The sequence below is a fragment of the Schistocerca serialis genome, chromosome 8 (assembly GCF_023864345.2).
Source record: "Schistocerca serialis cubense isolate TAMUIC-IGC-003099 chromosome 8, iqSchSeri2.2, whole genome shotgun sequence".
Lineage (NCBI taxonomy): Eukaryota > Metazoa > Arthropoda > Insecta > Orthoptera > Acrididae > Schistocerca > Schistocerca serialis.
In genome coordinates this window covers 126,882,127-126,900,400 of record NC_064645.1, presented here as the reverse complement: position 1 = coordinate 126,900,400, position 18,274 = coordinate 126,882,127, and the positions used below count along the sequence as shown (strand labels likewise).

Genomic DNA, 18,274 nt, shown 5'->3' with positions numbered 1-18,274 from the left:
CAGCAGCGGATAGAAAATGGTCGCCTGCTCTGGTTGTACTACCTCAACATTCTCAGTGTTTCGCGGACTTTTTGACTCCAAAATAAACATCCTGTGGCCGAGCGGTTCTAGGCGCTGCAGTCCGGAACCGCGCGACTGCTACGGTCGCAGGTTCGAATCCTGCCTCGGGCATGGATGTGTGTGATGTCCTTAGGTTAGTTAGGTTTAAGTAGTTCTAAGTTCTAGGGGACTGATGACCTCAGAAGTTAAGTCCCATAGTGCGCAGAGCCACTTGAACCATAAACATCCTATTAACAATGTTAAATGGTGAATGACAGTGAGAAAGGTTTGTAATAGGGTCATAATCAAGACATCAGTCAGTTCGCGTCTTTTGCATGGTCTACTGGCGGTTGCCAGTTTCTGTTCTGTACCGTTAAATTTACAAGAAGGTGTTGTTGGAACTTCTATTGCAAATCAGTCTGTAATTCACTCGATTTAGAAAATTAAAACTGCGAAAACAAGATACTAGGACTAGGGTACAGGTATAAAAAGAATTATGGAAGTCTCTGAACAACTACAAGGAGCGGTTGGTTGGTACGATTAGAAGAGTACTACGCACGACTTGGCGATTGCTTCTATGCTTTTTATTACCTGTAATGTTAATGACTCGAAACTACGTTTCATTTTCCGACGGGATGACTGCAATGGAAGAACTGGAGGTGTGAATATTATCTGGGTTACTACGACTTGTATAAACTCGCATCCCTACCGTGGAAAAGTTAGTGTGGCCAATTTAGTGAAGTTCACTGAATTGCAAATCACAACAGAACCACACTATGTAGTTCTCAAAACTTAACATGTATTTCGACTTAATTGTCTTTTTACTTTTCAGTAAAAATTGTGTTTATGACTTCAATTGGTAAGAGATATAATTTCCTCGCGAGAGATATAGGAACTGTAGAATTCAAGAAAAGTTAATTGGAATTATCTCAGTTGTATGACATACGTTACTGATGAATATTTTCAGTCATATAAACTGAACTTCTTCAGACCTGAGTGTCACAACGGCTGGTCGCCCGCAATACTTTAGTTAAAACTAATAACCCAGTAAGAAACTTCCTGGCAGATTAAAACTGTGTGCCGGACCGAGACCCGAACTCGGGACCTTTGCCTTTCGCGGGCAAGTGCTCTACCAACTGAGCTACCAGAGCACGATTCACGGTGCACCCTCATAGATTCACTTCCGTCAGTACGTCATCTTCTAACTTCCAAACTCCACAAAAATTACATGTAACTTACGGGACTAGCACTCCTGGAATAAAGGATATTGCGGGAGCATGATTAGCGACAGCCTGAAGGATTGTTTCCAGAATGAATTTTCACTCTCTGGCGAAGTGTGAGTTGACATGAAATTACCTGTGCCGCACCGGGACTATTGCCTGGTGTCCTGAGCCATCTGAACTGTCCTGTCTGTTGATGACATTTTCTGAAAAGCCTGCAGAAAACTAGGAGAGTCCGTGCAGACAAGAAACTTCCCTCCACCGAGAAGTCTCCTGTGCTCCAGTGCATTTTTGGCCGCCCACAGCTAACCACAGTACACTAAGAAATAGCTTTGCAAGCGGATTTTAATGATAATATGAGGGAAGATAACAGAACGCCCGACATTGTCCCCTTGCTTTGATCCAGCGGTAAGAACCACCAAGCGCTTACGATACTCTTTTAAAATTCTGTTAAAAAGTATTTTTGAAACCACAGGTTATGAATAAATTCCCTTTACATATCTTGAGGAGAGGTTCCTTACACCAAAAAAAATAAGAACTGTCTAGTAAAGAATGGGTTTAAAATGCGTAATTTAAGCGCTATGAGCACGTCTTCAAATTCAAATGGTTCAAATGACTCAGAGCACTATGGGAATTAACTTCTCAGGTCATCAGTTCCCTAGAACTTAGAACTACTTAAACCTAACTAACCTGAGGACATCTCACATTCATGCCCGAAGAAGGATTCGAACCTGCGACCGTAGCAGTCGCGTGGTTCTAGACTGTAGCGCCTAGAACCGCTTGGCCACTCCGGCCGGCAGCACGTCTTCAAATCCCGGTACTATGAAACACATATCTCCTACTGCAACCACTTTACTTTCAATATTTTGGGAGTAAGTACCAAAAAGAGGACAAAAAATCCATTAAACATGTGCTCTAAAACGCATACATTAAAAGCTATGAGCACTTGTCCATCTTCGATACCGTGAAACATCTCTTCTGTTGAAGACATGCCCATGGCTCTTATGGTATGCATCTTATGGCCCATATTTGCTGGACTTTTTTTCTTGTTTGGGCCCATAGTATCACCTAACAAATACGGAAAGCAAATAGCTTGCAGCAGAAGAGGTACTTTTTATAGTATCGAAGATGAACAAGTGCTCATAACTCTTAAGGCATGCACTTAAGAGCACGCTTTTAGTAAGCATTTTTCTTTTACTTCCTGGCAGATAAAAACTGTGTGCCGGACCGAGACTCGAACTCGGGACCTTTGCCTTTCGCGGGCAAATGCTCTACCAACTGAGCTACCCAAGCACGACTCACGACCCGTCCTCACAGCTTTACTTCTGCCAGTACCTCGTCTCCTACCTTCCAAACTTAACAGAGGCTCTCCTCCTTTCTTTCAGGAATGCTAGTTCTGCAAGGTTCGCAGGAGAGCTTCTGTTAAGTTTGGAAGGCAAGAAGTAAAGCTGAGAGGACGGAGCGTGAGTCGTGCTTGGGTAGCTCAGTTGGTAGAGCACTTGCCCGGGAAAAGCAAAGGTCCCGAGTTCGAGTCTCGGTTCGGCACACAGTTTTAATCTGCCAGGAAGTTTCATATCAGCGCACACTCCGCTGCAGAGAGAAAATCTAATTCTGGATTTTTCTTTTAGTATGGTGCGGGGAACCTGTTCTTGAAGTCTGTAAGGGGAACGTAGCTACACCCTGCATACGCGGAGTAATCAGTTTGTTACTTCGTCATGTAAATCTTCCTGGCAGGGACCACGACCTCAGCAACCAGCGACGCGAACAGCTGGGCTACGTGGCCGATCGAAGGTCACTAAAGCGTGTAAACTGAGACGGGGGGCCCATTAGGAACATTAGTGTGGGGGTGGACCAGAGGCCGACCGCTGGTGGTGCGCCGGGCGCTGGCCCGGAGCGGGCAGAGCACAGCTGGGAGCAGGATGCGGGATGCGGCAGTTGATTTGTGCGTCCGTCTGCCGTCCGCGGGGCGCCCCGGCGTGTTTGCGGCGCGGGCATAAATACTGGATCCCACCGCTGGCCAGACACACACGCACACACAGCCAGCCCCCGGCCCTGTGTACATTATCCAGTCGGCAATTCGCACAATCAACACGAAGAGGCCCGGTTCGCCACAAACAAACATATTGTCGCTTAGCGCGCGACGCCGCTGACAGTCGCTGCGCGCCTTCCCGCCCGGCCCGTCCGACTGCGCGCCAACACTTTGCGCCAGCTGAATCAGCGGCGATTGCAGCTAAGCGCCTGCCGCTCCGCTGTCACTGTGTGGCAACACTCTCCGCCACTTACTGGCCGCGTTCCCACGCTCCGCGTTATTTCAGCCCCCGCTGTCCGCTTTGTACACTCCGACTTCCCGGATGAACCAAACGAATTTCTTCCAGCTACACACGTTGCGTCTGTATACCGCAAACTACGTAATCATCTGCATATTTCTGAGGTGGTTACGGCATGACTGATACACACTGACGGAAAGTACACTACGGGCCATTAAAATTGCTACACCAAGAAGAAATGCAGATGATAAGCGGGTATTCATTGGACAAATATATTATACTAGAACTGACATGTGATTACATTTTCACGGAATTTGGGTGCATAGATCCTGAGAAATCAGTACCCAGACAACAACCCTCTGGCCTTTATAACGGCCTTGATACGCCTGGGCATTGAGTCAAACAGAGCTTAGATGGCGTGTACAAGCACAGCTGCCCATGCAGCTTCAACACGATACCACAGTTCATCAAGAGTAGCGACTGGCGTATTGTGACGAGCCAGTTGCTCGGCCACCATTGACCAGAGGATTTCAGTTGGTGAGAGATCTGGAGTAAGTGCTGGCCAGGGCAGCAGTCGAACATTTTCTTATATCCAGAAAGGCCCTACAGGACCTGCAACATGCGGTCGTGCATTAGCCTGCTGAAATGTAGGGTTTCGCAGGGATCGAATGAAGGGTAGAGCCACGGGTCGTAATACATCTGAAATGTAACGTCCACTGTTCAAAGAGCCGTCAATGCGAACAAGAGGTGACCGAGACTTTTAACCAGTTCTGCTAACAATCACTGGATCTCGACCAACGTGAGCAGCAATGACGCGATACGATAAACCGCAATCGCGATAGGCTACAATCCGACCTTTATCAAAGTCTGAAACGTGATGGTACGCATTTCTCCTCCTTACACGAAGCATCACAACAACGTTTCACCAGGCAACGCCGGTCAACTGCTGTTTGTGTATGAGAAATCGGTTGGAAACTTTCTTCATGTCAGCACGTTGTAGGTGTCGCCACCGGCGGCAACCTTGTATGAATGCTCTGAAAAGCTAATTATTTGCATATCACAGCATCTTCTTCCTGTCGGTTAGATTTCGTGTCTGTAGCACGTCATCTTCGTGGTGTAGCAATTTTAATGGCCAGTAGTGTAAATAGCAACACCAAAATGGTTCATGTAGAGAAATCAAATTACGGGAATACATTTGTCTAGGTAATATTCGTAAGTGATTAAATTCCAAGATCACACCTTAATGTAAGCATGAGATAAGCTGTTGCAAAGTGAAATGTTTGTACATTTGTAAACGGTTAATCTGCAGAACGTTGAATGCAAGCATGCAAACGTTCATGTATTGTGTTGTACAGGTGGCGGATGTCACTTTACGGTATGGAGTTGCATGCGTGTTGTACTTGGTCAGTCAGTACAGGGACAATTAATGCTGGTTGTGGATGGCGTGGGAGTTGTCGTCCGATAATATCGTATATGTGCTCGATTCGAGACAGCTATGGCTATCCAGGGGGCCAAGGCACTCTGTAGACACACTGTAGAGCATGTTGAGTTACAACAGTAGTATGTGGGCGAGCGCTATCCTGTTAGAAAACACCCTCTGGAATGAAACTTCCTGGCAGATTAAAACTGTGTGCCGGACAGAGACTCGAACTCGGGACCTTTGCCTTTCGTGAGCAAGTGCTTTGCCATCTGAGCTACCCAGCACGACTCACGCATGTCCTCACAGCTTCATTTCTGCCAGCACCTCGTCTCCTACTTTCCAAACTTTATAGAAGCTCTCCTGATGGTAGAGCACTTACTTCTTTAAAAAGTATGTTGGGAGTAAAAGTCAACAACAATGAACGAAATTTGAATTTTTAATTTTTTTTGTTGTCATAAAGTCGGTTCCACATGCTACTGAAATGCATTTATATTGCTAAGAGTGTACTAAGAGGTATTTTCAGATCCTAAGTTCCCAAGTAGAGATCAGTACCTCTACAAAAAGTGTGTTGTTAACATAATTCAACAGCAGTTAACGATTTTTTTAAAAATTATTTTCCGTGTGGGTATGAAGTACCCCCACCCCATTGCACCCCCCTCCTCCCCCCCCCCCCTTGGTAATGTGCTCTATGGAAAAATTTTAGTATTGCTAGGATTGATTGCTCTGCCTCGTGATGGCTGGGTGTTGTGTGCTGTCCTTAGGTTAGTTAGGTTTAAGTAGTTCTAAGTTCTAGGGGACTTATGACGACAGCAGTTGAGTCCCATAGTGCTCAGAGCCATTTTTTTTAGGATTGATTGGATGAATCCACTGTACCCTGTTTGTCTTTCTTTTTAAGTGACGATAAACTAAAAGCCATAGCAGCGTTTGTTCTCGTTCCATTTCGCTAGTACCGTGCTGGGTAACTGAGAAGGAAGAAAATGACGGGCGCTACCGTACCGTGCACAACAGCCAAATAAATGTGAAATCCCAGCGGCGGCCTGCCGCGTACACGGTGCCGCATAGACGGCTGCCGGACGAGTGTGAAATGGGCGTTAAGTCAGCTCGACACACAGTTGCAAAAGGTACTGACGTGATCGATGGTGTCCGTCTCGGAGATCTGCCCGCGGAAGCGCGCACGCAATTTGCGCAGTGGAGCGTTCCTCTTGAGGGCCGCTACAGAAAGCCGGCGTGCCACAAAGGAGCGGGACTGGGCAGTTTGCGGGATAATTTAAATAGGCGCGAGGCGGCCGCGGCAGTAATGACTGTTTTGATAAGATTCCCGCCGCCCACAAAAGGCGGCGCCGTCGGCGTCGGCGAATCGCGCCGTCGCGCGTAGCCCGCCGGCCCATTGTGTCGCACCTGGCCGGCTGTTTGCATAAACAGGGCAAAACAAACAATTAGCAGCCGTCTCCACAATGCGAGTCCGCGGAGATAATAAAAATAATGAATGGGAAAAAGGACGCCGGCAAACAGACGGCGCCGGCCGGAGTCTTCATTGAGCACAGACAAAAGGTATTTGCTTAGCGGGCGGCCGTGCGAGCTCGGACACGCGGCACGCCTGTCAGACGCCCATTCGGAAGGCAGCTGCGCGTGACGCCGCCTGCGTAGGCGGCAGTCAGACAGAGACCGGCCTATCCGCTGTACACGTCAATAGTGCCCGGGCGCAGGAGAGCGCTTGCGAGTCCTTGGCAGGCAACACTGCAACTGTACGGACCTTTAAAAAGGAATGACAGCTTATTCTTCATCGAAGAAAAGAAGGGAAATAAGGGATTAAGTCTCGTCGATGACGTGTACGACTTCTGATTCGGGTAAGCTAGAGAGGTAAATCGGCTGTCCCTTTTTAAACGAACCAATACGGCTCAGAATATTTTCACTCTGCAGCGAAGTGTGCGCTGATATGAAACTTCCTGGCAGTTTAAAACTGTGTGCCGGACCGAGACTCGAACTCGGGACCTTTGCCTTTCGCGGGCAAGTGCGTTCTCCTGGAACTCGCCAAACCCAAACACTTCCATCGGAGTGCACGGGGTATTGAGTGAGTATCAATCCAAATCACCAGTCTTCAGTCATCCACTGTCGAGTGGCATCGCTCTTTACAGCATTTCAATCAGCCCTTAGCACTGACAACAGAAATGTGTGGCTAATCAGGATCTGCTCGAGTATTTTGCACCATTCTTTTCAACTCCTTACTCACAATCATTGTGCTACCTGGACTCAAGAACGACTCCATACTACTTTTTTATAACCACTCTCTACAATGGTCAACGGTCCCTGTCCGTCAGTACATAAGGCTCGCCTTGTCTTTGTTTAGCGCTCGTTGTTCCTTCGCGTTTCCACTTCACAATCACGTCACTCTTGGGCAGCTTTCGAAGGCTTGCAATGTCCTTGATGCACTTATCACTCAGGTGACATACAAAGACCAGTCCACGTTCGAACTAACTGAGCTCTCTTGACCGATCCATTTTGCTGTTACTTCTTCTCTACTGGCAACACAGTATCCCCCATTGCCTTTTATACTGGTGGATACGCCTCTCTTGACATCTAGTGGTCAATTTCGAATTACATAGGGTCGTCCTGATACTTCAGATCAGAGAGTGTCTATGTTACATATTACTTCCTCTCGCTTACAGATGCAGGGTTTATACGCTTGCTCCTACAGTTGAATGTTCGTGAATGCAACAGGGCGGGGAAAACAAACGTGGAAGCAGACTGTCACATTATGTGCAATGCCATAAAGTAGCATCACTGGGCACTACAGATGTGGCTGTATTTAGGAAGTGCATACTGCTATAGTTCAAATCAGTCCCCGTCGCCTGCCCCATGCTGTAGACTCGAATAATGTTTTCCTTGGTTTCAGTAAAATCCTTTGGGTGAATGCCTTTCTACGACTCTATTCATCTACATCTACATCTACATCTATACTCCGCGAGCCACCTTACGGTGTGTGGCGGAGGGTACTTATTGTACCACTATCTGATCCCCCCTTCCCTGTTCTATTCACGAATTGTGCGTGGAAAGAACGACTGCTTGTAAGTCTCCGTATTTGCTCTAATTTCTCGGATCTTTTCGTTGTGATCATTACGCGAGATATATGTGGGCGGTAGTAATATGTTGCCCATCTCTTCCCGGAATGTGCTCTCTCGTAATTTCGATAATAAACCTCTCCGTCTTGCGTAACGCCTTTCTTGAAGTGTCCGCCACTGGAGCTTGTTCAGCATCTCCGTAACGCTCTCGCGCTGACTAAATGTCCCCATGACGAATCGCGCTGCTTTTCGCTGGATCATGTCTATCTCTTCTATTAATCCAACCTGGTAAGGGTCCCATACTGATGAGCAATACTCAAGAATCGGACGAACAAGCGTTTTGTAAGCTACTTCTTTCGTCGATGAGTCACATTTTCTTAGAATTCTTCCTATGAATCTCAACCTGGCGCCTGCTTTTCCCACTATTTGTTTTATGTGATCATTCCACTTCAGATCGCTTCGGATAGTAACTCCTAAGTATTTTACGGTCGTTACCGCTTCCAATGATTTACCACCTATGGCATAATCGTACTGGAATGGATTTCTGCCCCTATGTATGCGCATTATATTACATTTATCTACGTTTAGGGAAAGCTGCCAGCTGTCGCACCATGCATTAATCCTCTGCAGGTCCTCCTGGAGTACGTACGAGTCTTCTGATGTTGCTACTTTCTTGTAGACAACCGTGTCATCTGCAAATAGCCTCACGGAGCTACCGATGTTGTCAACTAAGTCATTTATGTATATTGTAAACAATAAAGGTCCTATCACGCTTCCCAGCGGTACTCCCGAAATTACCTCTACATCTGCAGATTTTGAACCGTTAAGAATGACATGTTGTGTTCTTTCTTCTAGGAAATCCTGAATCCAGTCACAAACCTGGTCCGATATTCCGTAAGCTCGTATTTTTTTCACTAAACGTAAGTGCGGAACCGTATCAAATGCCTTCCTGAAGTCCAGGAATACGGCATCAATCTGCTCGCCAGTGTCTACGGCACTGTGAATTTCTTGGGCAAATAGGGCGAGCTGAGTTTCACATGATCTCTGTTTGCGGAATCCATGTTGGTTATGATGAAGGAGATTTGTATTATCTAAGAACGTCATAATACGAGAACACAAAACATGTTCCATTATTCTACAACAGATTGACGTAAGCGAAATAGGCCTATAATTATTCGCATCTGATTTATGACCCTTCTTGAAAATGGGAACGACCTGCGCTTTCTTCCAGTCGCTAGGTACTTTACGTTCTTCCAGCGATCTACGATAAATTGCTGATAGAAAGGGGGCAAGTTCTTTAGCATAATCACTGTAGAATCTTAAGGGTATCTCGTCTGGTCCGGATGCTTTTCCGCTACTAAGTGATAGCAGTTGTTTTTCAATTCCGATATCGTTTATTTCAATATTTTCCATTTTGGCGTCCGTGCGACGGCTGAAGTCAGGGACCGTGTTACGATTTTCCGCAGTGAAACAGTTTCGGAACACTGAATTCAGTATTTCTGCCTTTCTTCGGTCGTCCTCTGTTTCGGTGCCATCGTGGTCAACGAGTGACTGAATAGGGGATTTAGATCCGCTTACCGATTTTACATATGACCAAAACTTTTTAGGGTTCTTGTTTAGATTGTTTGCCAATGTTTTATGTTCGAATTCGTTGAATGCTTCTCTCATTGCTCTCTTTACGCTCTTTTTCGCTTCGTTCAGCTTTTCCTTATCAGCTATGATTCGACTACTCTTAAACCTATGATGAAGCTTTCTTTGTTTCCGTAGTACCTTTCGTACATGATTGTTATACCACGGTGGATCTTTCCCCTCGCTTTGGACCTTAGTCGGTACGAACTTATCTAAGGCGTACTGGACGATGTTTCTGAATTTTTTCCATTCATCTTCAGGATAGTTAGTGGTAACGCTGTGGTTATAGCAGTGGACTCAGATTCGGAAGCAACTCAAATTCTTGTAAGGACATTATACATTGAAAAACCAATTACGCTGCTATAATGTTTTTATTGAGCTCTTCTGATTGCTATGAGCTCATTTCGAAACCTATGGCCATTTTCAAGCTATATCCTTAGCACATCGTTAACGATGGTGCTGTCGAAATGGTAGTCCAGATGGAGATGTATTAACCTTCCGTTTATGCAGGTACTGCACACTGTTTTCGAGACGGTCGAGTATTATTGTATTTGACTGCTTATTTTTACAGATTTTAACGATGTAAAGAAGTGTAAATAAAAATACTGATAACTGAAATTCGGCCATCCGAATGGGAATTTTCTGTGTCTTCCCTAAAATTGCATAAGACGAACGCCGCGGGAGTCCACTGAAGAGAATATGAAATGGTACGAACGCGTAAAATCAGTATTAGGGCTCGTCACCCACAGGTTTAGATTTGTTGCAAGGGTACTGAGGAATAGTTGTGAATCTGTAAAGCAAATGGAGTACAAGGCGCTGATGTGACTAATTCTCTTCTACTCTAGCGTCTGGAGTCCTTATCAAGTGGGCATAATCACAGACTTCGAACGAATCCAAAAACGCGCTGCAAGCATCTTAACAGGACGGTACTGAAACAGAAATTCGCGAAGAACTTAAATGGGAATCCTTGGAGCAGATGCGAGGCAGTTATCCGGAAACACTGTTGGATGCATTCATAGCACACATATTGCCATATTCGTATATCACGCGGAGGAATCGCGGGAATTAGACTAGAGAGATAAGGGTGCGTACATTTTTTTTCCTCGCTCAGTATGCGAATGGATTAGGAGAGAAAAACATTAATATAGGTACAAAGCACCCTCTGCTATGCGCTGCGGAGAATATACGTAGATGATGTAAACACTAACGATTTCCTTCGTGATACTGTCACTTCCCCGGTTGTGCTCCGTCTGTAATGACCTAGTTAGACAGTGATCTTCATTCACGTTCAAGTCGAAGAGGTGTAGAGCATTGACCTTTCCCCTTATCGCCTATATCGATTACACGTACGTGAGTTATTCTCAGTAATGTGTTACTACGTCTCTCCTCCGCGCCATAACCACAAAAAACTCACATGCTGTGCGAAAACAGCCGCCTGTCGCGTACCGAAAGCACAGTTGCTGCTACGCTTCAGTTTCCAAACTGCGAGATGATAGTGCGTCACACATGTTGCCGGTGCGGAAAATAAAATTGTGACGGTCGGAAGAGACGACTACGAGCCATCCCGCCTGTTGCCACGGCTGGCGGTGCAGAGCTATTAGCGTTTCGGTTACGCTCTCCATCCTCCGTACGGCTTCCACGAGCGCTGTTGCGTTACGTGCCGGCCCCGCGACCATCAGGGGGCGCGCAGAGCGTCTACCCTTCCCGGCCGGCACTATTACCGCCTCGCCCGACACTTCACGTAAAAGCTCGCGTGCTAATCGATTTTTCGCACGTTGCCGGTAGTAATCGCCAGCACTTCCAAAAGCGGCGGCGGCTCTGTTTCCCTCTCTCCTCTCGCACTGTGCGCGCCGCCCCCGCCGCCCCCTCACCGCATCTCATTCTGGAGCAATCCACGGCGTCCATTTCCAGGCACGAAAGCGGCGAACCGAAGAGGGCGGTCGGCCAGCCGCTTACCTGGCCCGCAATTTCGTATCCTTGCAGCGGAGTGTACTCCCGCTACTAATATTGACTCAATTACCGAGAGAAAGCACCGGCGTTCTCCTCGCGGTGCCCTACCCCGCGCGACTGTGTGCGCACGCGTGAGTGTGTGTGAAAGAGAGAGAGAGAGAGTTGGAGAGGGAGAGGAGCGAGATGAGTGGAGGAGTGGGACAGGTTAGGCAGCGGCCGGCGGGCGCGTCAGCAGAACGGCGCCGCGCGAGGACACAGAGGAAGAAGGGAAAAGAATGGCGGACGAGGTTTCCGCGGCACCTTGTGCCGTCAGCACAAGATACATTGTTTCGTTATTAACACAAGTTGCTGACAGGAAAGCAAATAAGCTTTAATGGAAACGTTAATGAATAGAAATGGCGGTAGCGAGGTATGGGGAGATGGGAGGGAAGGGTGGCGGAGGGGGAGAGGAGGTGAGGGGTGGGGAGAGAGGGGCAGGAGGAGAAGAAAGAGGAGGAGGAGGGTAACTGCGTAGGAGGAGAAAGGGGGAAGAAGAGAGAACAGTGCGAGCGGTTGGCTGGGGGCACGGTGCCAGCATCGCGTCAGGTCAAACTCAATTTGTACGTCTCGCGAGTCCTCTCTGGGGACGGCGGGACGCCCGCAAGCACTCAGACCACCGCTTCTGTGCTCCCTCGCATTTGCGCCTAGCACTGTGATTTATAGATCGATTCTCATTTTGCGCTCAGTAACGACAAACGCCGGAGTAGCGATCACAGAAATTTCACTTCATCTGCCCAATATCACATCAACACGTGCGTAAGTACACAGTATGTGGAGGAAAATACGAGAACGCTTGAAGTATCAAAGACTTGATACACCAAACAGACATTAAATTTTTTTTGTCCGCAAGATGCCTTTCTCTTCCTGTCCTGCGCTAAAGATTTCCGTTTTTTCATCCCAACCACACCGAACATCTTCAATATTCTGTCCCCAGTTTTCAGTCGCCGTCTACGCCTACAAGTTTTCATCTCCTATTGTAACTTCCAAACTTTTAGTAGCTGTTTACATCACTGATCGAAGATGTGACACACAATATACACACAGTACAATCACAATCATATCGTCTGATTTCAGTCGTAGACTTTGAATAATCCTCCACTCGTATCACGTGGCACAACACTTTCTTCCGTGATAGAGGGAGAACTGTGCTTGGGCAGAAAGACTGTCACTACACCACCTCATGAGCACATTTTTTTCTGATTTTGTATGTTCAATTAGCGTCATATACAGTGTGTTTCAAAATCTTTGCTTGAAACATCTGGCAGTAACAGATGACGTCATATGGAACAACTTTTGTCAAACACAAAAATTTCGGCGATGTTAGTATTAGCTGGCCTTGGAACGACGAGATTTCACCGAACTAGCAGCGTATACTAACCAGGTGTGCTTCGTACTACTTACAAGCGAATGAGGAACTTTAATTTTTCTGCTATTTGGTACGGAGCAGATGACTGTATTGTAGGCAACACGCAAGGCATACTCACATCGTAGAATGCCTACGCCCATTCGCCTCTCGGGAGCATAACTAATACAAGAAGGCTCCTAGCACTGCTGAGAAGCGTCAGCGAACATTCTCTATATGACAGAAGTTGTTTCCCATGACGTGATCTGTCACACCTACACGTTTCATGCAAGGACTTTGAAAGACGCTGCATGTGGGAAGAAGTCATACGTCTCCTGAATGCTGTTCGAAAATAGACTCTCGGAATTTTAACACTGCATTCTTTCTTCATGCTGACGCCTCGCCTGGGTCCGTCACTGGAGCTGGATAAGCATCCCTGCGATGCTCTCGCACCTAATGAACCAACCTTTGTCAAATCGCAACTCTCCTTTGTATTTTCGCGCGGCACCCCCCGTCGGAGGTGCGTTCTTTCTTGGGCATGGATGTGTGTGTGTGTGTGTGTGTGTGTGTGTGTGTGTGTGTGTGTGTTGTCCTTACCGTAAATTAGTTTAAGTTAGATTCAGTAGTGTGTAAGCCTAGAGACCGATGACCTCAGCAGTTTGGTCCCATAGGAACTTACCAAAAATTTCCAACTTCTTTTGCATTTCATGTATCTCCTCTTCTAATCTCACGAGATGAGCATTCCGAACTGATGGTGATTATTCAAGAATCGATCTACATCGGTTCTGTGGTGGATTTCCATTTCGTAGCCATTCTTCCTATGAATCTGACGTTACTATAAGTAGTTTTATGTGATCATTCCCCTTTAAACAACTGCGGATACATCCTCTTACAAATTTTACGTTATGGCTGTATACCGAGAATTCCAACCATGAAATCAAAATATATTGGGCCTTTTCGTTGATTTATACAGAGTGATCTGGAACCTCACCGACAACTTTCCAGAGGTGGTAGCATGAGCAAAAACAAGAAAAAAATGTTGAGTAACTATGGGCTATAAAGAGCATAACTTAAGAGCTGTGAGCACATTTTCATCTCCGCAAGTGTGAAACACATATCTTTTACTGAACAAGTGGTTAGAGCTCTTAAGGTATGCATTTTATAGCCTACGTTTACTAGGCATTTTTTCTTGTTTTGGTGCATGTTGCCACCTCAGGATGTTTGTCGGTGGAGTTGTGGGCCATCTGCATATATAGCAAGTTAGGTGATATAAAATGGTAGCTGCGTGTAGAAAATAAGGAATAAAATATATGTGGCTACAAAAGCGTTTGAAGAGGTGAGGATTTATTGACAGCAAAGAGAACTGCAGAAGAATTAAGAATGAGATCCGTGACGTGTTTTATCTACAGAGTAGTGTTGTTGAGAGTGAATTGTGGACACTCAGAAGGAAAGAAGAAACATACTTCGTTGGTTTCGAAATGCAGAATTTGCAGAATAACGCTTAAAGTGAAATGGAGTGATGTGATGAGGTACAAATAAATTTCGCGTCTGTAGCACGTCATCTTGGTGGTGTAGCAATTTTAATGGGCAGTAGTGTACTTCGCCACACCGGGACAGCCAGTGGCTTTGCACAACTGCACGGACTACCTTTGAAAGCGTCCTTTCTCAATCCAAATACCCATTCACGCGTCCCAGCCCACTTGATATTCCCCCCTAAACTCAAACAACAATGTAGAGGCTGTAAAACTCTGTTGGAATAATGCCTCTGCTTCGAACGAAACTGGCGATTCTACCTGAAACACAAGCATAGGCGCTTTAAACTAATGAAACTATAAGGTTCCACAGATCTTCCCAAGTCCCACACCTGACTTGAAAATGTCTCTGGAACCATACACTTTCAGTTAAATTAGCTGTCTGTTTTTCTGGGCTTCGCGTAAGTCTGGAACAACTAATCCTCTTCTTCATCGTCCATTATACGTTTAACTATCAGCACGGATAGGAGTTTCCTGTCTTTCTCTCCCACTTAATCCATTAATATTGTAAAGTTGAAATAAAAACTCTTTTTTCGATAATTGTTTCCAGACAGCACGTGTGAACTGGGTAGTTAATGCGCTTGCGGTTTCATTTTCTGGGAAAACACAAATGCGGTGGGAGTCTAGTTTCGTGTTTCCGACGCAAAACTGACAGTTAATTGTAACACTCCCACCCTCGTATTGACGATGGAACACACAAATTGCGTCACGATTCAATAAATCAGTCACTAGCCGACCTCTCTCCAAGGGTCTAACGCTGCAACGGTCACTGGATGGACGTTCTCCTGGGAGTCAAGTTTATTGTTTCCGACGCAAAACTGACAGTTAATTCTAACACTCCCAACCTCGTATTGACGATGGAACACACAATTTTCGTCGAGATTCAATACATTAATCTCCAGCCGACTTCTCTCTACGCGACTAAAGCAGGCACGGTCACCGGATGGACGTTCTCCTGGCAGTCAAGTTTCTTGTTTCCGACGCAAAACTGACATTTAATTGTAACCTTCGCACCCTCGTAATGAGGATGGAACACATAAATTGCGTCGCGATTCAGTACATCAGTCACCAGCCGACTTCTCTCCAAGGGTCTAACGCTGCAACGGTCACTGGATGGACGTTCTCTTGGGAGCCAAGATTCTTGTTTCCGACGCAAAACTGACAGTTAATTGTAACACTCCCACCCTCGTATTGACGATAGAACACACAAATTGCGTCGCGATTCAATACATCAGTCACCAGACGACTTCTCTCCAAGGGTCTAACGCTGCAACGGTCACTGGATGGACGTTCTCTTGGGAGCCAAGTTTCTTGTTTCCGACGCAAAACTGACAGTTAATTGCAACCCTCGCACCCTCGTAATGACGATGGAACACACAAATTGCGTCGCGATTCAATACATCAGTCACCAGACGACTTCTCTCCAAGGGTCTAACGCTGCAACGGTCACTGGATGGACGTTCTCCTGGGAGTCAAGTTTATTGTTTCCGACGCAAAACTGACAGTTAATTCTAACACTCCCAACCTCGTATTGACGATGAAACACACAATTTTCGTCGAGATTTAATACATTAATCTCCAGCCGACTTCTCTCTACGCGACTAAAGCAGGCACGGTCACCGGATGGACGTTCTCCTGGCAGTCAAGTTTCTTGTTTCCGACGCAAAACTGACATTTAATTGTAACCTTCGCACCCTCGTAATGAGGATGTAACACATAAATTGCGTCGCGATTCAGTACATCAGTCACCAGCCGACTTCTCTCCAAGGGTCTAACGCTGCAACGGTCACTGGATGGACGTTCTCTTGGGAGCCAAGATTCTTGTTTCCGACGCAAAACTGACAGTTAATTGTAACACTCCCACCCTCGTATTGACGATAGAACACACAAATTGCGTCGCGATTCAATACTCAGTCACCAGACGACTTCTCTCCAAGGGTCTAACGCTGCAACGGTCACTGGATGGACGTTCTCTTGGGAGCCAAGTTTCTTGTTTCCGACGCAAAACTGACAGTTAATTGTAATCCTCGCACCCTCTTAATGGCGATGGAACACACAAATTGTGTCGCGATTCCATACATCAGCCTCCAACCGACTTCTCTCTACACGAGTAACGTAGCCACGGTCACCGGACGGACGTTCTACTGGGAGTCAAGTTTCTTGTTTCCGACGCAAAACCGAAAGTTAATTGTAACCCTCGCACCCTCGTATTGTCAATGGAGCACACAAATTGCGTCACGATTCAATACATCAGTCTCCAGCCAATTTCTCTCCAAGGAATTAACGCTGCAACGGTCACTGGATGGACGTTCTCTTGGGAGCCAAGTTTCTTGTTTCCGACGCAAAACTGACAGTTAATTGTGACCCTCGCACCATCGTAATGACGATGGAACACACAAATTGCGTCGCGATTCAATACATCAGTCACCAGCCGACTTCTCTCCAAGGGTCTAACGCTGCAACGGTCACTGGATGGACGTTCTCTTGGCAACCAAGATTCTTGTTTTCGACGCATAACTGACAGTTAATTGTAACCCTCGCACCCTCGTATTGACGATGGAACACACAAATTGCGTCACGATTCAATACATCAGTCTCCAGCCAATTTCTCTCCAAGGAACTAACGCTGCAACGGTCACTGGATGGACGTTCTCTTGGGAGCCAAGTTTCTTGTTTCCGACGCAAAACTGACAGTTAATTGTGACCCTCGCACCATCGTAATGACGATGGAACACACAAATTGCGTCGCGATTCAATACATCAGTCACCAGCCGACTTCTCTCCAAGGGTCTAACGCTGCAACGGTCACTGGATGGACGTTCTCTTGGGAGCCAAGTTTCTTGTTTCCGACGCAAAGCTGACAGTTAATTGCAACCCTCGCACCCTCGTAATGACGATGGAACACACAAATTGCGTCGCGATTCAGTACATCAGCCTCCAGCCGACTTCTCTCCACGCGACTAACGTAGCCACGGTCACCGGATGGACGTTCTCCTGGGAGTCAAGTTTCTTGTTACTGACGCAAAACTGACAGTTAATTGTAACCCTCGCACCCTCGTAATGACGATGGAACACACAAATTGCGTCGCGATTCAATACATCAGTCACCAGACGACTTCTCTCCAAGGGTCTAACGCTGCAACGGTCACTGGATGGACGTTCTCTTGGGAGCCAAGTTTCTTGTTTCCGACGCAAAACTGACAGTTAATTGTAATCCTCGCACCCTCTTAATGGCGATGGAACACACAAATTGTGTCGCGATTCAATACATCAGTCACCAGCCGACTTCTCTCCAAGGGTCTAACGCTGCAACGGTCACTGGATGGACGTTCTCTTGGCAACCAACATTCTTGTTTTCGACGCATAACTGACAGTTAATTGTAACCCCCGCACCCTCGTAATGAGGATGGAACACACAAATTGCGTCGCGATTCAATACATCAGCCACCATCCGACTTCTACGCGGCGTAAAACTCCTGCTCCTATGAAAGCCCTGCTTAAGAGAGACTCCAGCGCTGGAAGTAGCCGCTTGGCGCAGTGATCAGCAGACAGAGAGAGAGATGGAGTGGAGCTCGACTTACCGGCGAGGTGTCCGTTCTCGTAGCCGGGGTAGTCGCCGTTGTCGAGGCGGTGCTTCTTGAGCGCGTGGTGGTGCGGCGCCAGGTGCGAGGCGGCGATGCTGAGCCCCACCGACGCCCGCTTCGGCGGCCGCCCAGGCCTGGAGCTGCGGAGTTGCACAGAGTTACTGTGGTTAGAGGCACCCGTTAGTAGGACTGG

At 46.8% G+C, this 18,274-nt stretch overlaps 1 protein-coding gene and 1 non-coding gene across 2 annotated transcripts in view; both read right to left on the bottom strand.

The window, feature by feature from the left end:
* LOC126416867 (dachshund homolog 2-like) overlaps window positions 1-18,274 on the bottom strand; it is an 879,718-nt gene that overhangs the window by 467,429 nt on the left and 394,015 nt on the right. Inside the window, exon 4 of the mRNA XM_050084750.1 lies at window positions 18,079-18,215. Coding sequence (XP_049940707.1) covers window positions 18,079-18,215 — 137 coding nt within the window. The remainder of the gene's footprint in view (window positions 1-18,078; window positions 18,216-18,274) is intronic.
* Window positions 2,479-2,553, bottom strand: Trnas-cga (transfer RNA serine (anticodon CGA)). Its single transcript has one exon. It is a non-coding gene; the product is annotated as a tRNA-Ser (tRNA).